Below are 23,029 nucleotides of genomic sequence, written 5' to 3'. Positions count from 1 at the left end.
CGGGAGGACCGCGACAGTCAGCCATGTCATCAGGACGGAACCGGGAGTCCGAGTCCGACTCCGGCCCTACCGCATTCCGGAGGCACGGCGGGCCGCCATCCGAGCGGAAGTCATAAGCATGCTGCAGATGGGGGTCATCAAGGAGTCCCACAGCGCATGGTCCAGCCCGGTGGTCCTGGTCCCCAAACCGGACGGAACGTACCGCTTCTGCAATGACTTCCGGAAATTGAATGAAGTGTCGGCCTTCGACGCCTACCCCATGCCCCGCATAGACGAACTGATAGAGCGGCTGGGGCCGGCCCGGTTCATTACCACCCTGGACCTGACAAAAGGATACTGGCAGGTCCCTCTCACCCAGCGGGCCCGGGAGAAGACAGCATTCGCCACCCCCGACGGGCTGTACCAGTACACGGTCCTCCCGTTCCGGGTGCACGGGGCGCCCGCGACCTTCCAGCGGATGATGGACCGGGTCCTACGGGCCCACAGGGAATACGCCGCCGCCTACATCGACGACGTCGTCGTCCACAGCAGCACCTGGGACCTGCACCTACATCACCTCCGTGCCGTCCTGGGAGCGCTCCGAGCCGCCGGCCTCACGGCCAGCCCTAAGAAGTGCCGCCTGGGCCTCGAAGAGGCGTCCTACCTGGGCTACCGAGTGGGGAGGGGCAGCGTGAAACCTCAAGAGGAGAAGGTGCAGACCATCCGGACCTGGCCCCGGCCGAGGACGAAGAAGCAGGTGAAGTCATTCCTGGGAGCGGTCTTATCCCAGGTCCGGTCGGGCGAGGAGCACCCAGTGACCTATATCAGCCGGAAACTCCTGGCCAGCGAGAAAGCCTACTCGACCGTGGCCAGACCACGCCAGACCACGCCCCCCTGAAGTGGATGGCCACGGCCAAGGATACCAACGCCCGGGTGACGCGCTGGTTCTTGGCCCTGCAGGATTACCACTTCCAGGTGGTCCACCGGCCCGGACGCGCACATGCCAACGCAGACGCATAGGCCTGGCCACCCCCCGGCATAGGCCTGCCTAGGCCTATGCCGGGGGGTCCCCGACTTGCAGCTGAGGGTGGGGGTGTGTGGCAACCCCGATCCGACGGAGGAGTTCGAGCCCCGCCAGCGCCCTCTCCGCGGGCGGGTAGTCCGTGGGAGATATGTGCCGCTCGGCGCAGCGACGCGGGAGCGCGCATCGAGCGCACCCGCGCAATCAAGGAAATGCGGAGCACCCGGCGGAGGGAGACGGCGGAGGGTACTTAAGGATCGCGCGCGCAGTCAGGGGAATGCGGCCGAGTTGGAAAGACGCGGTAGGGGGAGATTACCCGGACCCACGCTAACGCCATTACGCCTCTCCCCAGGACTAAGCAGCCGAAGACGCAGGGGATCGAGACGCCGCCCCCCGCAGCAGGACCAGACCCGGAGCGGTGTCCTTTTTTCCCATACCAGGAAGAACCTGAGTTAACTTTTTCGTTACCATTTTTGCATGTGTGGTAATACGCAATAAAAACCGTTGACCCACACCCTGTTTGGTGCTTCTCCTTCGGGAATCTCAGCCGCCGACGATCGGGGTTGCCACAGTGTGTGTGTGTGTGTGTGTGTGTGTGCGGTCGAACAATGAAGTCACAACTTTTCTCTGTTTTGGCACTGCAATGGTGGAACGGGCTCCCTGCCGATGTCAGGACCGCAGAGTCGCTCACTGGCCTCCTCCCTTCCCCCCCGTCGCCCCTCCTCACTTACTACTTAAAACACCCGTCTTATGGACTTATTGTATGTTGTACGTCCTGGCACTGAATGTACAAGCTTATTGTATGTTGGGTAACCCTTCCTTTTACAGTCCCCTAATTACTAGGTATTTACCCGGTACATACATGGTAAATTATAGTGTATTACTGGGTAATTACCACTGGTAATAAGAAGGTAAATACAGAGGTAGTTACCCGGTAAATACATGGTAAATCGTAGTGTATTACTGGGTAATTACCACTGGTAATAAGAAGGTAAATACAGAGGTAGTTACCCGGTAAATACATGGTAAATCATAGTGTATTACTGGGTAATTACCACTCGTAATAAGAAGGTAAATACAGAGGAATTATCCGGTAAATTATAGTGTATTACTGTGTAATTACCACTGGTAATAAGAAGGTAAATACAGAGGAATTACAGCTGATGTACCAAGTAAAACCTCCACTATTACCCATCAACTCAACTAAGTAGCGTGTATTTGTAACTGTTTTAGGTTGGTAATAACTCCGATATTGTGTACTTCCTAGGAAATTAGGCAACCAATTATTAGAAACACCTATTATCCAAGGTTTATGTTGGTAACAGCCCAAATTGAATGATGTATCTAGAAATTAGCATAGTACTTTCCAATAAAATACTTTTTCTTAGTTATTATTCATAGCTACACCCATTTAGAAAGGGTTTATTCAGTTTACCACTATGGAATTACTTACCTGGTAACAACCTCTGCAGGAAGTTTTCCTCTAGTGTCATGGTACATCTTCTTAAATACTGGGTACAAAGCCGTTTGTTTCCATGGTATTACCAGGTTCTTACCATATCATTTATAATAGATACATTCCATTGTCCATGCAGTCAACACAAACTTGTACCATGTACGTTCTGCGACGTTACCAAGTAAAACACGACAATTTACCCAGTAAGTAAGCTGAAACTGTACTGTAAAAGGAAGCCTCGTTTGTTTCCATGGTATTACCAGGTTCTTACCATATAATTTGTAATACATTATTCCCTTTTCCATGCAGTCAACACAAACTTGTACCATGTACGTTCTGCGACGTTACCAAGTAAAACACGACAATTTACCCAGTAAGTAAGCTGAAACTGTACTGTAAAAGGAAGCCTCGTTTGTTTCCATGGTATTACCAGGTTCTTACCATATAATTTGTAATACATTATTCCCTTTTCCATGCAGTCAACACAAACTTGTACCATGTACGTTCTGCGACGTTACCAAGTAAAACACGACAATTTACCCAGTAATTAAGCTGAAACTGTACTGTAAAAGGAAGCCTTGTTTGTTTCCATGGTATTACCAGGTTCTTACCATATAATTTGTAATACATTATTCCCTTTTCCATGCAGTCAACACAAACTTGTACCATGTACGTTCTGCGACGTTACCAAGTAAAACACGACAATTTACCCAGTAAGTAAGCTGAAACTGTACTGTAAAAGGAAGCCTCGTTTGTTTCCATGGTATTACCAGGTTCTTACCATATATTTTGTAATACATTATTCCCTTTTCCATGCAGTCAACACAAACTTGTACCATGTACGTTCTGCGACATTACCAAGTAAAACATGACAATTTACCCAGTAATTAAGCTGAAACTGTACTGTAAAAGGAAGCCTTGTTTGTTTCCATGGTATTACCAGGTTCTTACCATATAATTTGTAATACATTATTCCCTTTTCCATGCAGTCAACACAAACTTGTACCATGTACGTTCTGCGACGTTACCAAGTAAAACACGACAATTTACCCAGTAATTAAGCTGAAACTGTACTGTAAAAGGAAGCCTCGTTTGTTTCCATGGTATTACCAGGTTCTTACCATATAATTTGTAATACATTATTCCCTTTTCCATGCAGTCAACACAAACTTGTACCATGTACGTTCTGCGACGTTACCAAGTAAAACACGACAATTTACCCAGTAATTAAGCTGAAACTGTACTGTAAAAGGAAGCCTCGTTTGTTTCCATGGTATTACCAGGCTCTTACCATACAAGTTGTAACTGGTTATTCCCTTTTCCATGCAATCAACACAAACCATATATGTTCTGCAACATCGTTCACCAGTAGTTGAGCACTTTAATTGTTGTTATAAAACTCCAAACCACTGTTGATGAAAGACATATTAAAATTAAACAAAATCAAAGGCTTATCTTTCAAACAATGCATATCTCACAAACAGGCACTGAACACTGAAGAAATCGGACAAACAAAAGAGCCGTCCACATCAACTCAATTTAAATGTTACTGATGGTGTTTTCATAAAACACATGACAGTGTTATGGCAAGTGACCACAAGGAAGACTGCTTCAACCTCTACAATTTGAATAAGTGGTGAATGGCATGCAGCAATCTGCCTATGGGAGCATCTTCGTGGTCATTCGCAAACCAATGAGTCCACTCGATGAATGAGAGATGACTCTTTAGTGTCTTCTCTGTGAGGTATCCCTGCAGTCTCCACATCTGGGATTTGAAGGCTGACCAAGACCTGACCAGGTACCTCCAAATCTCCCCTTCAAGAATCAGAAGACAAGAAAATAAACATTAGGACTGTCAATTAATGAACATTTCTAGAACATGTAGAAGTCAAGGATTATTTTGTTTATCAGTTAAGAAAGGATGCTGGTCCTCTGGCCATTGTGTTTGGTCATATTGAAAAGAGAAAAAGGCATAGCCATAAATACAGTTAATAGGACAGGCAGTTAGCTCCGGTTAGCCCTTTAGCATCGAGCAAGCGGAGCTTCTGTCATTCAAATAACTCGGACATGTTGTTTAAAACCTATAGCACCCAATTTATTAAAATATCGGATTTAATCGGGCTCTCTCCCATAAGTACAGTTAATAGGACGGGAAGAGACAGGTCCTGTTAGCCCCAGTTAGCGCGATGCTAAAGAGCAGCTCTACCGGAGCATGCCACCTCAACAGGTGCAAGTTAGCCTCCGTTGATATTCGCCGGATACTCGGTTTACCACCCAATCGGATTCATCAACATAAGTGCAATACATTACGGGCTTAGTATGTTGAGGAAGGTTTAGGACACCTTATCGCGAAAAATCACAAACACATGTTGTCGCCATCGATGTCTGTGCAACTACGTCATTTACGTTCTCTGGCTGCTACCTGTTTTAGGGACCGTCAACAAGTTACACTCACCGACTGTTGGCAGAGACGTTACCATGGAATTGTTTCTGGAAATAAATCATATAAAATAACATAAAAATCACAAAAAAATACATTTTGTCACCTGATTGTAGTAGTAGTTGCCAATGGTGGGCTGCTACTTACTGCAGGTAACTTTGCTAATATATTGCATTATTGTTAAACGGGATGCAATTAATAATTTCAAATATAGTTTGGTCGATTTTTGTCGAATATTAAACTATTAACTGCATTATGATTAACTATATTGCAAGATATTTGTGTGATTCATTTCCTGAAACAATTCCATGGTAACGTCTCTGCCAACAGTCGGTGAGTGTAATTGACGGTCCCTAAAACAGGTAGCAGCCAGAACGTAAATGACGTTGTTGCACAGACATTGATGGCGACAACATGTGTTTGTGATTTTTCGCGATACGGTGTCCTAAACCGTCCTCAACCTACTAAGCCCGTAATGTATTGCACTTATGTTGATGAATCCGATTGGGTGGTAAACCGAATATCCGGCGAATATCAAAACGGAGGCTAACTTGCACCTGTTGAGGTGGCATGCTCCGGTAGAGCTGCTCTTTAGCATCGCGCTAACAGGGGCTAACAGAGCCTGTCTCTTCCCGTCCTATTAACTGTACTTATGGGAGAGAGCCCGATTAAATCCGGATATTTTAATAAATTGGGTGTTATAGGTTTTAGACAACATGTCCGAGTTATTTGAATGACAAGCTCCGCTAGCTCGATGCTAAAGGGCTAACCGGAGCTAACGGCCTGTCCCCTCCCGTCCTATTAACTGTATTTATGGCTATGCCTTTTTCTCTTTTCAATATGACCAAACACAATGGCCAGAGGACCAGCATCCTTTCTTAACTGATAAACAAAATAATCTTTGAGTTCTACATGTTCTAGAAATGTTCATTAATTGACAGTCCTAATGTTTATTTTCTTGTCTTCTGATTCTTGAAGGGGTGATTTGGAGGTACCTGGTCAGGTCTTGGTCAGCCTTCAAATCCCAGAACTGGAGACTGCAGGGATACCTCACAGAGAAGACACTAAAGAGTCATCTCTCATTCATCGAGTGGACTCATTGGTTTGCGAATGACCACAAAGATGCTCCCATAGGCAGACTGCTGCATGGCATTCACCACTTATTCAAATTGTAGAGGTTGAAGCAGTCTTCCTTGTGGTCACTTGCCATAACACTGTCATGTGTTTTATGAAAACACCATCAGTAACATCTAAATTGAGTTGATGTGGACGGCTCTTTTTTTTGGCCTATTTCTTCAGTGTTCAGTGCCTGTTTGTGAGATATGCATTTGTTTGAAAGATAAGCCCTTGATTTTGTTTAATTTTAATATGTCTTTCATCAACAGTGGTTTGGGGTTTTATAATAACAATTAAAGTGCTTAACTACTGGTGAACGATGTTGCAGAACATATATGGTTTGTGTTGATTGCATGGAAAAGGGAATAACCAGTTACAACTTATATGGTAAGAGCCTGGTAATACCATGGAAACAAACGAGGCTTCCTTTTACAGTACAGTTTCAGCTTAATTACTGGGTAAATTGTCGTGTTTTACTTGGTAACGTCGCAGAACGTACATGGTACAAGTTTGTGTTGACTGCATGGAAAAGGGAATAATGTATTACAAATTATATGGTAAGAACCTGGTAATACCATGGAAACAAACGAGGCTTCCTTTTACAGTACAGTTTCAGCTTAATTACTGGGTAAATTGGTGTGTTTTACTTGGTAACGTCGCAGAACGTACATGGTACAAGTTTGTGTTGACTGCATGGAAAAGGGAATAATGTATTGCAAATAATATGGTAAGAACCTGGTAATACCATGGAAACAAACAAGGCTTCCTTTTACAGTACAGTTTCAGCTTAATTACTGGGTAAATTGTCGTGTTTTACTTGGTAACGTCGCAGAACGTACATGGTACAAGTTTGTGTTGACTGCATGGAAAAGGGAATTATGTATTACAAATTATATGGTAAGAACCTGGTAATACCATGGAAACAAACAAGGCTTCCTTTTACAGTACAGTTTCAGCTTAATTACTGGGTAAATTGGTGTGTTTTACTTGGTAACGTCGCAGAACGTACATGGTACAAGTTTGTGTTGACTGCATGGAAAAGGGAATAATGTATTACAAATTATATGGTAAGAACCTGGTAATACCATGGAAACAAACGAGGCTTCCTTTTACAGTACAGTTTCAGCTTAATTACTGGGTAAATTGTCGTGTTTTACTTGGTAACGTCGCAGAACGTACATGGTACAAGTTTGTGTTGACTGCATGGACAATGGAATGTATCTATTATAAATGATATGGTAAGAACCTGGTAATACCATGGAAACAAACGGCTTCGTACCCAGTATTTAAGAAGATGTACCATGACACTAGAGGAAAACTTCCTGCAGAGGTTGTTACCAGGTAAGTAATTCCATAGTGGTAAATTGAATAAACCCTTTCTAAATGGGTGTAGCTATGAATAATAACTAAGAAAAAGTATTTTATTGGAAAGTACTATGCTAATTTCTAGATAGTACATCATTAAATTTGGGCTGTTACCAGCGTAAACCTTGGATAATAGGTTTTTCTAAGAATTGGTTGCCTAATTTCCTAGGAAGTACACAATATCAGAGTTATTACCAATCTAAAACAGTTTGCAACTACACGCTACTTAGTTGAGTTGATGGGTAATAGTGGAGGTTTTACTTGGTACATCAGCTGTAATTCCTCTGCATTTACCTTCTTATTACCAGTGGTAATTACACAGTAATACACTATAATTTACCGGATAATTCCTCTGTATTTACCTTCTTATTACGAGTGGTAATTACCCAGTAATACACTATGATTTACCATGTATTTACCGGGTAACTACCTCTGTATTTACCTTCTTATTACCAGTGGTAATTACCCAGTAATACACTATGATTTACCATGTATTTACCGGGTAACTACCTCTGTTTTTACCTTCTTATTACCAGTGGTAATTACCCAGTAATACACTATAATTTACCATGCATGTACCGGGTAAATACCTAGTAATTAGGGGACTGTAAAAGGAAGGGTTACCGTATGTTGTATATGTCCTGGCATTTAATGTACACAGTTATTGTACGTTGTAAGTCCTGGCACTTAATGTACACACTTATTGTATGTTGTAAGTCCTGGCACTTAATGTACGCACGTGAGATATAAATGCAGTTCACAGTTCAAAGTTTGCACTGGTTCTAACATTCTGTAATGGTTCTGTAACGCGTTTACTGGCAGGCAGCGGCGGGTCGCACTCTGTGCTGATTGGCAACAGAGAGTGGATGAGGAGGAACGGCCACCACATCGGAGCGGACATCAACGCCGCCATGTCCAGCCACGAGAACAAAGGACAGACTGCCATCCTGGTGGCCATAGACGGTACTGATGCTACTACTTCTGCTACTGCTACTACTGCTGCTAGAACTACTACTGCTAGAACTACTAGTAATAGTACTACTACTACTAGTACTACTACTGCTGATAGTGCTACTTCTAATGCTACTACTGCCAGTCCTGCTACTACGACTACTACTGTCAGTACTGCTACAACTGCTGCTACTACTACTACTACTACTTCTTCTACTACTGCTACTGCCAGCACTGCTATCGGTACTATTTGGATATCTCAGATTAGCAAAATAGACCGAAGAGGATACAGATGTTGGCCATAGACGGTACTGCTGCTACTGCTACTACTGCTACTGTTAGTACTACTACTAATGCTACTAGTACTGCTGCTACTCAGACCCGGCGCCAAGGGCGGGCCAGACTGGGCCGGGCCCGCCCATTTGTTGTCTTTGCCCTCGCCCATTTGATGTCTTTGCCCTTGTAAAAATAAAATGGATTTTACTTTTTTATTTTATTTTTTATGCTAAGATATATATGATGTCAGATACTATTAAAAATCTCAAAATTTAATTGTTAAACTAAATGAAAAATGTGTAGAAAATAAAGACTATGCGATTGACATATGTGTAAACTATCACCATTAAGAATGCGTCACACGGAACGACGGCGTTAACCGGCAAATTCAAATTAGTAGCCTAGCCTGCCCTGGTGTTTTAAAAAGAAAATGGATGTCAGACGCTGGTTAAAAACTAATGGGCCTACTTATCCGGAAAAAACCCCTGCAGTTACAGCAAGTAAAGTTAGCTTAAACCCTCACCGGGCTGAGCCTCTTGCTGGAGCTGGATTTGAGTTCCCGCCGCTAGCTGTAACAACACAGCCGCCATTAGCCCTCTCCTCCGAGACCTTGCCTTTTACCTCTGACTCCGACCCGAATAGACCGAACTCTGATGTGTTTACCACAGACTTTATTCCTCTGCCCCCGGCGGCTTAAAAGGAAAGCGCAGTTGGCATCTCTCCTCAGCACAACAGCCGCCGCTAAAAAGCCACAGTAAAAGTCGATCGCACAGCCGATTCCTGCCTCTGACACGTTGACTCGCATCATAATGAGCCGAAGATTTGCATTGGCTTTGGCGTTTTCCCGTGCCTCCTTTTTTCTCTCCACACAAAGCGTTCTCTCTCCCATTGCACACACGCATGCCCCGGCCACTCCCGAGAACACAGACAGTGTTGGTTCCAACCGATAAAAAAATAAAATAAACCCAACTTGGACACAGGCCCTGAAGCTATGTAAAGCGAAAATCACTGTGTTATGGTAATTGTTTTGGTAGTTTTTGTCGCTCATTTCCTACAAATTCTGGTGAAAAGAGACAAAGTCTGTTCACATGCCGACATCATGGGTCCCGACCGGCGCTTTCATTGGATTATGTGACAATGTTTTGGCCGAGCACATGATGCAATGTTGCGAATCATTTGTATGTTTATGTTTACTGCTCGACTGCGTGGCGCAGCATATTGCTGTTGGCGTCTGTGGTATTTAATTTGCCGCCGCGCACACAATGCAAATGTGATTTGTATTTGGCTGTGTGTGTGTGTGTTAATGTGTAGGCTATTATTTGCGAACTGCGTGCGTCTTAAGGCAATGCTGTTGTTGGCCATGCTGATGTGTTTGTGCTGCTGTGGACTGTTGCAATTTAGATTTTTTGTTGGCTACACCTGTCTGTCATAATATTGATGCGGGCCCTGCCACAAAATCTACGTGCCCCCTGTATAGATTTGCTCTGGCGCCGGGTCTGTTGCTACTACTACCATTACTACTACTGTGTCTACTGCTACTACTACTACTGCCATTACTGCTACAACTACTATTACTACTATACTAATACTACTACTACTTCTACTACTGTACTTCTACTATCGGTACTATATCCCAGATTAGCGAAATAGACGAAGAGGATACAGATGTTTTACTATACATTTTTTACCTAAACTAATGTGTATATATGTATATATATATATATATATGTATGTATATGTATGTATGTATGTATATATATGTGTATATATATATATGTGTATATATATATATATATGTATATATATATATATATATATATATATATATGTATATATATATATATCTCTGTACTATATTTTAGAATAAAGCTGTCCCTATAGGTAAAGGTTTTTCTTAAGCTCTACAGTGAACTTTTGTGTGTGTGTGCGCTCTCACATCTGTCTGTGTGTGTGTGTAGGTATCATGTGCGCCATGCTGGCCATTGCCGACACAGTCAAGGCGGAGTCAGCGTTGGCCATGCATACGCTCCAGAGCATGGGCATCGAGGTTGTCATGATCACCGGGGACAACCGGCGCACCGCCAAGGCCATCGCCGCACAGGTGAACGCACACGCATGTACACACACACACGCACGCACACATGCATACACATGGACGGTCTGAATGCATTGCAAAGAAGTAAACTTGGAGATGAGTACGTTAGGGATGGGTTGGTCTCGTTTTGGATTGCTTTTGGCATTTTTAATGGGTGTATTGATACTTTCCTATTGGTTTGTCTGTCCGTCTGTCTTTATTTTTTTTATGTCTAGCAATTATTGTCTGCCTGTCTTTCTTTATTTTTTAAGTGGATGTCTGATTATTTGTCTTCATTTGACTTGACGTTGTAAAGGGGGGGGGTTAGGCAGAACCCAAGTGCACAGACTGGCAAAGGTGACAGGGCAGTCCAAAGGTTTTATTGATCGCACAGATGATCAGGGTCGGGCAGGCAGAGTAAACGGGGACAGGCAAGAGTTAGGGAACCGGCAGGCAATCAGGTAGACTGGGGTACCGTCGGCGGGCGGGTAGTCGGGCAGGCGAGGGGTCGATATCAGGAGGGCAGGCAGGCAAGGAGCTGGGAACAGGGGAGCAGACAGGCCGGCAGGGACTCGACAACAGGCGGGTGGTCAGACAGGCGAGGGTTCGGTAACAGGCAGGATCAGCGTTGGAGGAACAGTTCTGGAGTTGCGGGAAAGCTCTGAGTATCGAGAGACGATCTGGCAGAGACTCGAGAGAGAGAGAGAGAGAGAGAGAGAGAGAGAGAGAGAGAGAGAGAGAGAGAGAGAGAGAGAGAGAGAGAGAGAGAGAGAGAGAGAGAGAGAGAGAGAGAGAGAGAGAGAGAGAGAGAGAGAGAGAGAGAGAGAGAGAGAGAGAGAGAGAGAGAGGATTTATATAGAGGGAGCACTGGTGAAGGTGGTTGAGCTAATTCGGTGAGATCAGCTTGGCGGGCAGGTGAACGGGAAAATCAGGAGCGGACCATGACAGACTTATTGTCCGTCTGTCTTTCAGTTTTTTTAATTGTTATATTGATCATCTGCCTGTCTCTCTCTCTTTAGTTTTTATAATCAATGCATTAATTGTCTTCCTGTCTGTCTTTCAGTTAGTTCTTTCGAATGGCTGAATTAGTTGTCTGTCTTTCAGTTTGGTTCCCTGAGCCCCTGACTGTGCGTGTGTCTCCCCGGACCCCCCAGGTGGGCATCAGGAAGGTGTTTGCGGAGGTGCTGCCATCCCACAAGGTGGCCAAGGTGCAGGAGCTGCAGGAGAAGGGGCTCTGCGTGGCCATGGTGGGGGACGGGGTCAACGACTCGCCCGCCCTGGCGCGCGCCGACGTGGGCATGGCCATCGGCACGGGAACCGACGTGGCCATCGAGGCCGCCGACGTTGTCCTGATCCGGGTGAGCTCGGGAATGCCGTTTTTCATACTTTCGTAACAATATTTGCATTACTAACTGTCGAGTTCTCCTGGCTTTTCTGACTCAATGTCTGCCTGAACAGGTAAAATGGCTAAGAGCAAAACATAGGACGCAATACACAACTCTTTTCCTTTGGACAAATATTCCCTCTTTTATTTTCCAAGTTTTCAAAGGTTTCCACATCGTCTTCCTTAAAGGAAAACTTTGCCCATTTCCATTAAGCTTTGTATCGTTAGAAACCCACTCATATTTTTGAATGGTCGTGCATCATTCCCTTATTTTCTGGAGAGACTGGAGAGATCTGTATCGATCTCCAACACTTCCTGTTTAAGATGACACAATATGACGATTTTTGCGTAGAAGTAAATGGGAAGTGTAAGAGGGGAGGATTCTCGTAAGACTACAAGCACTAGGGTAGGGGGGTGGGACCCACTGACGCGACAGACCTATTAGAGCAGTGCCAGTGGGTGGGACTTCACCAGCAGAAACTAACATCCATAGCGTCTGAAGCTAAGCTAACAGAGGCTGTTGATAAAACTGAAGTACAATGGCGGAAGGTACTGGAACTCAAATACTATGTTTACTTGTTTTAAAAATGGCATAATATGTCTCCTTTTAAAGAAAGGACAGCTGATAAAAAAAGGCGCCCATTCATTCCTATGAAAACTGCTCAATGGCGCTGGGCAACATCAAGGAGAGATTTGCCTTATTGGGCGCCTAGCCAAGCCCTAGTGCATGACGTGCCGGATGCAGAAATACTCTTATTTTCTAGCATTGCAGCATCATAAGCGAGAGGTCTGAGCGAGCACAGTCGCATTGTTTACCGACCATGGAAGTATTGAATGTCTCGTCAATCTGTCTCGTTCTTTCATGGTCTGTCTCCACCCGCGACCCCCACCATCATTGCTAAATCAAGTCTATTATCTTGCTGATATGTTAAACATCCAATAATCAACTTACACCCCCATCCCACTGCGTTTGATTAAAGTTGTAATGTTGTGTTGATTGATGACCAACTTTCACAATCATTTGGAGTGAGAACGAGGGAGGAGCCGAGTCTGACCGACTCAGCTGAGAACCGTGCATTCCATGATCGATTCACCGCTACCGGAGACTCGACTGAACGAACAAACGATTCTGAACGAATCTTCTTGGCAAACTGACCGACGCAAACTGAATCAAGGAAAATAATCATTCAATCCATCACTAGTTTAAAATGAATTCGACTCCACTTTTCTTAACCGACGTCATTGCGTGACGGCGAGTATTGCTAACCTCTAGCGTCGTTTTACTACATCAAACGCTCTTTCGATGCATGTGTTCTTGTCCAATTGATTTCAATCAGGTTGCCGTCAACAGTGAGAATCACTTGGGTCGGACTTGGCCAACGGGAATAAGCGACTTGAATCCCAATTCACATGGGAAAAAAAAGAGGCTAAATTTATGTAGATGTTAAAATCGACTGCCTTTCTTAAATGTGAAGACTGACTTTTATTTTTTACCGTGAATATTGTTTGCTTAGTAACCAGCATAAATGAATTCATTTGGAATCAAATAATGTTTCTGGAATTTGTATCAATGGTTTTTTCTTCTCTTCTCTTCTTCTGCTTTACCGTTTCTCTCACCGTCTTTACCGTAAACATCATCAGTGGCATGTTGCTTTAAAGGCCCACTATGCAACTTCGGGGATTTCTTCGCTGTTTTCTTGGTTTTGGCATGCACACTTCTCTACACAGCGCCCCCTACAGCTTCGTAGTAGATATTTCACAACACTGTCGTAACAACTCGTTGACGACCCTTCCCCATGCACTTCTACGCGAGCCATGTGCATTTGTTTTCAAAGAAGCCGGCGAATGTGTGGAGCCATGTCCGAAGTAGATGTTCATAAAGTGTAGGCAAGGTTATACATTTTTAAAATGGTGTATTTGTATTGCAATAAACATAAATCCATCCTTTTTTATAGTTGACGGGGAGAATTTATATCCTAGATTATAATTGTTATATCTTAGGTTGAACAGAACAATCAGTGTAAGAGGTTTGGCCAACATAATCTTAATAAACAAGAACCTGGATTCGGGGATTCAGTCTGTATCTGGGGGGCGAGACAGACGAACAGCAAAACACCCATGGAAACAAAGGTGTTTATATGGTTGCAACCAAGCAAGCTAGAAACATACAGGGCTCACAACAATACGGTCGAGAAAACAATTTTTACAGGGCTCACAACAAAATGGTTGAGCAAACACATTTGTACAGAGACTACAAGAATACCACGAAAACAAAGTTCACCCAAGGGTACTTTCAATTTCAAAAGCAACACGGCCGAGTCGGCGTCTGATTTGCAGTCTTCTTTTTCTTTCAGTTCACGCTATTCTTGAAAAGCTTGCCCAACGTTTACTCGTGTCTGGCCTCTCTGTCGGTCAGTCTCCCTTTTCTCTTCTTCTGTTCCTCCGACATTGGGTTTCTCTGTCTCTTTTTAGTCGGCTGATCTATGATGAATATAACAATCCCTTAGTTACTTGTGTTTATATCGAGCCGGCTCCGTGTTTGGGGGTCTGTGCCGTAAAGCACCAACGCCCGGAGTTCAGAAAATTGAACCTTCAACGCTTCAACGCGTGACGCTTAGCCACGATAGCCAATCAACGTGGAGCTTGACCCGACGTCACTGGCAGAGAGTAGTGACCCTTGCACAGAAGCATACGGCCGACATCTTTCTTTATTCTGAGTGGAAATAGTAACATAGTTACACCATTAAATGCGTTTATGGAAACACTTTTAGCGAGAAATGTGCATTTTACTTTCATAATGTTCGCTCGGTGAATGTGAAGGATGTTTGGTTTGATAGTTATGACGAAGAGTGAACGCTCCGTTCACTTGACAGAGTCTCTGGTTGCTAAGCAACCTCAACGTCTTGGCAGACTATTTCTCTGCTGATCAACACTACGAATGCTGGAAACACACCAGACACACCATGTGAAGTTATTTAACCCGATTATCGTTATTTATGAGTCCTTAGCCCAAGTGAAGGAGTTCAAATACCTCGGGGTCTTGTTCGCGAGTGAGGGTACTATGGAGCGTGAGATTGGCCGGAGAATCGGAGCAGCGGGGGCGGTATTGCGTTCGCTTTACCGCACCGTTGTTACGAAAAGAGAGCTGAGCCGCAAGGCAAAGCTCTCGATCTACCGGTCGATCTTCGTTCCTATCCTCCCCATATGGTCATGAGGGTTGGGTGATGGCCGAAAGGACGAGATCGCGGGTACAAGCGGCCGAGATGAGTTTTCTCAGAAGGGTGGCTGGCGTCTCGGGATAGGGTGAGAAGCTCAGTCATCCGTGAGGAACTCGGATTAGAGCCGCTGCTCCTTTACTTAGAAAGGAGTCAGCTGAGGTGGTTCGGGCATCTGGCAAGGATGCCCACTGGGCGCCTCCCTTGGGAGGTGTTTCAGGCACGTCCAGTGGGGAGGAGACCTCGGGGAAGACCCAGCACTAGGTGGAGAGATTATATCTCAACACTGGCCTGGGAATGCCTCGGGATCCCCCCGTCAGAGCTGGTCAATGTGGCCCGGGAAAGGGAAGTCTGAAGCCCCCTGCTTGAGCTGCTCCCCCCGCGACCCGACCCCGGATAAACGGATGACGATGAGATGAGATGAGATCGTTATTTTTATCCGAGATTATTTAATCTAACCCGATCTAAACTCTATCATGCACCCAAACACGGCGGCGTTTGGGTTTCCTACCTCGGACTCTAGCGCAGCCACAGGCGCGTTGGACGCGTTGAACCATTTTTGTGACACACAATGATCAAGCGTCAGGTTAGGCGCGTTACTCACGTTATCCAACGCGAGTGGTTGGTGTGGCCGTACCATTAGTCGATTGATCCATGATGAATGCAACAATTGCCTCGCAACTGGCTGTTTATACAGGGATGCAAACTTGTCACCTTTCGGCGAAATTCGCCGTTTTTGTTCCGAAAAAGGTCATTTGTGTGATTCATGGAGATCTGCAATAAAAATATTTCGGGGGGGGGGGGGGGGGGGTCCAAGTAATCGGCGAACGCAAGCTGTCATAAATATTTATTCCAAGCTTGTTCGTTTGGCCAACCCGTGTAATCATGTCATCTTCGGGTCTGTAGCTGCCTTGATGCCGTACTAGACAGGAGTGACGTTGTTACGCTTCAAAAACGTCAGGCTTTCTAACGTAGGCTAACGTGCTAATGTCAGACAGCTCGCTGACATGCGCATCGCAAATCACAACCATTTTTGCTGGTTACAATAAACGGTGTTATCGGATAGTACAGTGTCTATTTCTGAAAAATCTAAGCGAGAAAACAACGTTAAATGTACCTACCATACCTTCACATTAAAAGAAAAAAACTAAAATAAATAATGGAAAATCAACGGAGCAAAGGCTTACTCTGATATCGATGTAATGTTAGCGAATGAGGGGTGAGAAGCCCCCTACCTCCCCTTGCTAATATTTATTCCGTTCGTCCAGAGTCAAATCTATTCTTGAGGTTCCAAATATTTTCAAAGCAGTTTGTCTTTCAATGTGAGGAGTCGATCGAGTTATTTTATGTTCCGTCGTTTGGGTTAGGTATGCCTTCTGTGTAGGGGTGCAACGGATCATCATTGATCCGTGATCCGTTCGGATCATCTATTTCGGTTCGGCACACGCATGATCCGCGGATTGATTTATGAAAAAAAAAAAAATGCGCATGTTCAGTCCACACACAGCCAAATACAGGAACAGGAAAATAAAAGTAGGCTAGACTTCGGTGACTACTGTAACGTTCTGCTGCCTCCAGTGCTACGTCTGTTTCCATATACTCGCGCTGCCACACAAACCTGTCGCCTAGGTTACCACACAGACGTAACACGTAGCTGACATAGCGAATCGCGATTGCTAACAAAGAAAAACACATCGAGCATGGCCACGCATTTACAGCGACATCACCCGGGTGTTTCACTGACAGGAGTGAAACCGAAAGCGGCTCAACAACCGCTCATCACCGCGGCATTTAAGCAGCCCCTTCCTCCACAATCAGACCGGGCTAAAGCAATCACAAACGCTATTTTTTTATTTTTTTTGCTGATCCGAAAAATGATCCGATCCGTGACTCTGATCCGAGGAACGATCCGAACCGTGAGTTTTTTGATCCGTTGCACCCCTACTTCTGTGGTTTTATGTCTAAATAGCTTCTACACATACGTGAAATACACTACCTATTCTATGGATACAAACGACATAATAAAATACAAATATAAATTGTAAAATAAAATACGAATATTTCAGGGATGACAAACAATGAGAAAGCAAAAGGCATGCGCTCAACCCAGTGTGTGAGGGATCGTCGCTGCCTCATCTCGCGAGTCTCCTCTCTGTATGAACAGGACATGGTCAAATTCAGCGATTTTATTAAAATGTTTGGGATCATTGTAATCATATAAAAATGACATTTAAAGCACAGATCAGTAGATACATATTAATATGTATTTTATTTGATCATTATTTGTTTTTTGCGTTTCATAATGACTTTTGTTCAATGATGACGAGGCGGACTTACGCGTTGAAACGCACCGTTACGTCCCGTTAGCAAAAATATAGAAAAAATTGTTCACAACGGTCCTTCATGCCGGCTGTCCAGCAAGACACAACGTTACAACACTTAAGGAAGCTGCTCTCGTTTTACGGTAAGCAATCTGTATATTATATACAATACAATAAGTAATTATGCAGGTTACCTTTTCAAGTTCGTTTTTTTTCTTTTGGCTTGCCAACGTAGTTAGCTAGCCAATATTTAAAATGCCTTTTTATACCTTAACTGTTTTATAATATGCCTGTTTATTGCAATGTAAAGCACGTTTTAGTTGTTCTAAGTATGAAAGCCTAGCTAGCAAATTTACCACTCTCCCACTTCAGTTTGTTTTCAGAATGAGAGATTTTGAGGAGGAGGATGCCATTACTGTGGCTCAACTAGAGGCAGGAGTAAGGTGCAAATGGTCCTGGTCCTGGCTGAAGCTAGACTCTAAGAGCAATGTGAAGGGAGTAGAATATGTGTTTCCACTTTCTCAATTTTTCAAAAAAATTGACAAACCAGGCCATGCCCGATGCAGCCTCTGCTGCAAAGAGATAAATTATTCTACCAAGGGCTCCCATGCCCTTTTGGCACACTGTAAAACAGAAAAACATACCCAAAAGGTGGTGGGTATTATGACCACACGTAGCATATTAGTGTCAACAACTCAGGGCCAGTCACAGCAGGGACCATCAATGCCTGGCCCATCACAACAGAGATCATCAATGCCCGGCCCATCACAGCAGAGCTCCTCAATGCCAGGCCCTGAGCAGATGAGGGAAAGAGTGAAGGTGCCAGTACCACTCTTTGAAAGGGTAGCAAATGCAGAAGTGAGTGTTGGTTAGCCAGTATGTGCTAGTTGTTGTCATAGATCCTTACATTAAGCCTAGATAAGCAGACAAGGAAATCGTTTTTTTAATAAAGAATGTGCTTTGCAAGTGGTATCATATAAAATACTAACAATTTTTTTTTTTTTCAGGCACTGGTTCTTGGAACCATTGCAGAACATTCCCTCCCCCTATCTGTAGCTCCTGTCATTGTTGAGCTTGCCCAGACACTGGCTCGGGATAAACCAGCTTTGACGGGCATGAAGCTGTCCCGGACTGCTGCCTCCTACAAGATGGTCCAGGGCCTGGGGCACACCTTCTCCGAGAGGACGTATGAGCGCATCAGATCAACACCATTCTCAATTAATTTAGATGAGAGCACATCAAACTCAAATAAGAAGGTGTTGTCCATTCTTGTGAGCTACTTTAATCAGGAGCTTAAGCATGTGGTTGTTGAACACCTTGGCTCCATTGAAGTCCTAAAGGGAACGGCTCAATATTTGGAAACGGCCTTGGTGACCTTTTTCAATGACCATAACATTCCCTTTGCCAACCTCATCAGTATGATGATGGACTCCTGTAATGTCATGCGTGGGAGCAAGTCTGGGCTGGAGACCAGAATCAGAGGGACGCACTGCCAAAAACTCTTGGATGTGGATGGAGATTCTTGCCACCACATCCATAATGCCGCCAAACAGTTTGCTGCCCCCTTCGGCCACCACCTAGAGCAGCTCTTTTCTGACCTACACACAGACCACCAGTGGGCTTCAGACCAGTCGAAATACCTGATTGAGATCTGTGAGTTTATGGGCATTCAGGGAACGAACCCACAACGGTTTGTGGCACATCGGTGGCTGTCGGCTTATGATGTGGGGATCAGCACTCGCCGAATGTTGCCGGCATACAAGGTGCTCTACTATGGATTCCTTAGCAAGGCAGACCAGACCCTCTACGAAGAAGTCCTACAGGAGATCTACAAGGACCATAGTGTTGGTGAGCGGGCAAAGGCCAGGATCAACTATTTCCACCAGGATCTCTCCAAAAAAGGAATGACACAGGTTGGTAAGGACAGAAAAGAGAGGGTGGTGAAGAAACTCTGGTTCGAGAGTCTCAACACTAACCTCCAGCTGAGCGCTTACCTTGGTGTCCTTCCAATCCTCAAGGAGTATGTGATGGTGTTCCAGGGTAGCCAAACCCTTGTCCACAAACTGCATGACAAGCAGCTTGGAGTGGTCACCAACTTCATGGCATGCTTTGTCAAGGCTGAGCATCTTCACACCACACCGAAGAAGCTCATGGAGATGGAGTTCAGGGACAAAATGCTGCCTCTCAGGGAGTTTTATGTCGGACCGGTGGCTGAGAAACTCAAGGCAGAAAATCCAAGTCATCCGATTGTGCGGCAGTTTCTCGACACAGTGAAGACTGCATACATGTCAACAGCAGCCTACATGCAGAAAAAGCTGCCACTGAACAGCAGGACCCTACAGGCACTGTCTGCTCTGGACCCATTGGTAAGAGGCCACTCAGAGACTGGAATACTGCTGAAGCGGCTGTCAGGGCCAGGGATGATGGGCCACTTGGTGCCACCCCAGTGTGACGTGCCATTGGAAGTGGTGAAATTCAATGTGGATTCTACCCTTCCCCTGTACAGCGATGGTGACAACATGGTGAACTGGTGGGCAAAAGTGATGGACACTGGCAGGTACCCAGGCCTAAACCATGTGGTTCGAGGGGCTCTCTCCATTTTCCACGGACCCATGGTAGAATCATCATTCAGTGCCATGGGAGACATAATAACCAACAAAAGCACCAAAATGAGCATGGCAACCTACAATGCTATCCAGACAACCAAATATGCCCTCAGGTCCAGGAGTCAGACGGCCATCCAGATGTTTAAGAGAGATGATGTGAAGCTCTCCAGGGTCGATAAGGTCCTCTGCAGGAACATCCACACTGCAGGAACATTGGACAAGGCTCGCAGACAACAGGCCATGTTGAAAAAAAAAGAGAGGCAGGAAGAGTTTGAGTGCCAGCCATCTACCAGTGGCGCGCAAAGCAGGAAGACTGCAGTGGAGGAGGACAGGCAAGCCAAATTGAGGCACATAACCGCTCAAAAACGGAAAAAGGCACTGGAAGTACTGGTACAGGCAAAAAAGGCAAAAAAGATTTGAGATTTTTGTGTACCTGACGACATGTTTATTTTATTTAGTTTTGTATGTAGTTCAATATTGTATACAAAGGTTTATTTAAATATTTGGTTGTGTTTCTGTCAAGGGATGCTGGGTTGGGGTGGGGGGAGCCAAATGGGAAGGGAGTTAAGTAGGAAGTATTTCAAATGTTTATTCTGTGAGTTACCCATGTCAAATTCTAATAAACAGAAGTAAAAAACAAAGAACTGGCTTCATTTCTCATTCCCTTGTTCGGAAAAGAATCAAGGACGAGTTAAAGGGGTTGTGAAAGTTGATAACCATCCAAGCTAAATAGCCGCAACTTATTTGTGTTTTACTGGAATAACATTGAAGCATATGCAATATATATATATGTGTGTGTGTGTGTGTGTATATGTATATATATATATATATATATATATATTCCGCGAGGGGGTTTGGGTCCTTGTCACCTTTTTCATCCCTGATGAGTTTGCACCCCTGTTATATCTAGCCGGTGCCGTGTTTGGGTGTGTGTCTGTGCCGTAAAGCATTTTTGAAACTACAATCTGACTACATTTTCGAGGATACTTCCGCTGCGTCACATCCGGAATGTCCCGGTCCGAACAGATCAAGTTGCATATGCTCTTTTTCACTGTAGAGGCGACATGGGAAAATGACACACCCACCAATCGACCCAGAAATGGATGCAGAACCATCAGCATAACTCTCAACCTGCATACTTAATGTAATTTTGGCTAAAAAAGTTGCAGCCGTAAAGGATTATGGGATACCTCTATCTCCTTTACTTGCATAAAGGTTGCTCAGGTATAAAACTATGCTAAAGGGGGTTTGAAGGATGTGTCTCGGCTGTTCTTCGTTTAGCCGTGGGTACAGAAGGCGAGGTAGCTCGACGCGCTTCCAAACAATTCCAAGCACTCGCGATTTCAAAAAATGATTGTATTTATTTTACAGCTCCAAAAAAGAACAAAACTTTCTTCTAAATAAAGGAAAACTTACTGGCAAACGAATAAATCATTGAAAGCAACGAGTGAACTTATATAAGCGGTCGAAAGACTTTTTTTACCCACCGCCTCTTTTCCCTTGACACTTAGTTTATTCATCCGAACCAAACACACACCTGGCCTAAGTACCTGAGCAGTGCGTAAAGCCCGCCCACAGACACCTACAGCAGGTATCAGAAAACAAAGCAGCCATAAATAGTATTAATAATATGCTAAATAAACTATTCAAAATTTAGCTTTCATTTCACAATTTATATTTCCATAAACAATAAACAAGTCAGACATAAGAGTGAATAGAAAATCAATAGACTCGTTAAAACGGCTGCGACAGGATGCATCGAGGCTCCTTTCCTAAGCATTTTTTTAATTCAAACCACCTTTCCTCCAAGTATTTCTGGGTCATCTTTTTAGGTAAGGAAATTTCCTATGCAAACATGAATCGAGGGACCATGGACCATGGACCTATTAAAAAGGGTCCACATCCCGCTAAAACAGCTGCAATACCAGGCTTGGCCGCTGAGCACTGGTGGATTGCGGGAGTATGCACTGCTCCTGGGGCCCGTGTTCCAATACCCGTACTTCCATGAGTATACTTAAAGGATACGTACTCACTCAGTGCGTTAATTTTTCAGATGTGAGTGCTGTTCCAAATCGAGTACTCCGTGGTGCACTAACCGGAAATTACGATCACGACTGCCGGCGCGGCTCCTCCCCCGCAATAAACATCCCGCTTTGAACGGTGAACTCTTTACGCCTAGCAGCTAAAGAGTAAAAAGCTATAAAAATTATAAAACCTACAAAATGACTTAATGCAGGCTATGTGGAAAATGCACTGACTTTGGCTCAGCCTGGCTCCGCCTCTTCCGCTACGTAGCTAAGATGGCTGCCGTTGAGTACGGAAAGTCATAGGCCGTTTCTCAATTCGCGTTCTTTTCTGTACTTGCGTGCTTGCGTTCTTGTGAAACGTCATCAGTCGTAGCCCAAGTACTGTTCCAATTCAAAGTACGCATCAGGCGAAGTACTGTCGTAAAAAAATTGTTTATATTGTATAATAATATAATGCAATATGCTTACGGCCTTTATATTTATTCTGACATCACCTGTCCTTGTCTTGTTCCAAATGTTTTTCTTATTTCTGTCTTGTTTTGTTTTTTAAATTTTGAACTTAAATTGCGTGTTTATTTATTTATTTGTTTATTTATTTATTCATTTTGTATGCGTAATGCACCTTCAGTTGGCTCTCCCAATTTCGTTGTATAGGTGACTGTACAATGACAATAAAGTCTATCTTTATCTTTATCTTATAAGTCACTGATGGAGGAATCGCAACGGAATTCCCGTGTGTGTGTGTGTGTGTGTGTGTGTGTGTGTGTGTGTGTGTGTGTGTGTGTGTGTGTGTGTGTG

At 44.4% G+C, this 23,029-nt stretch overlaps 1 protein-coding gene across 2 annotated transcripts in view; it reads left to right on the top strand.

The window, feature by feature from the left end:
• Positions 1 to 23,029, top strand: part of LOC130381208 (copper-transporting ATPase 2-like) — a 104,686-nt gene that overhangs the window by 29,888 nt on the left and 51,769 nt on the right. For both annotated transcript variants that reach the window (XM_056588680.1, XM_056588679.1), the window contains 3 exons: positions 8,200 to 8,340; positions 10,563 to 10,705; positions 11,833 to 12,036. In XM_056588680.1, the coding sequence (XP_056444655.1) occupies positions 8,200 to 8,340; positions 10,563 to 10,705; positions 11,833 to 12,036 (488 nt within the window). The remainder of the gene's footprint in view (positions 1 to 8,199; positions 8,341 to 10,562; positions 10,706 to 11,832; positions 12,037 to 23,029) is intronic.

The sequence above is a fragment of the Gadus chalcogrammus genome, chromosome 4 (genome assembly GCF_026213295.1).
Source record: "Gadus chalcogrammus isolate NIFS_2021 chromosome 4, NIFS_Gcha_1.0, whole genome shotgun sequence".
Lineage (NCBI taxonomy): Eukaryota > Metazoa > Chordata > Actinopteri > Gadiformes > Gadidae > Gadus > Gadus chalcogrammus.
Note: the sequence above shows the minus strand (reverse complement) of the source record. Positions and strands in the feature narration are given on the sequence as shown.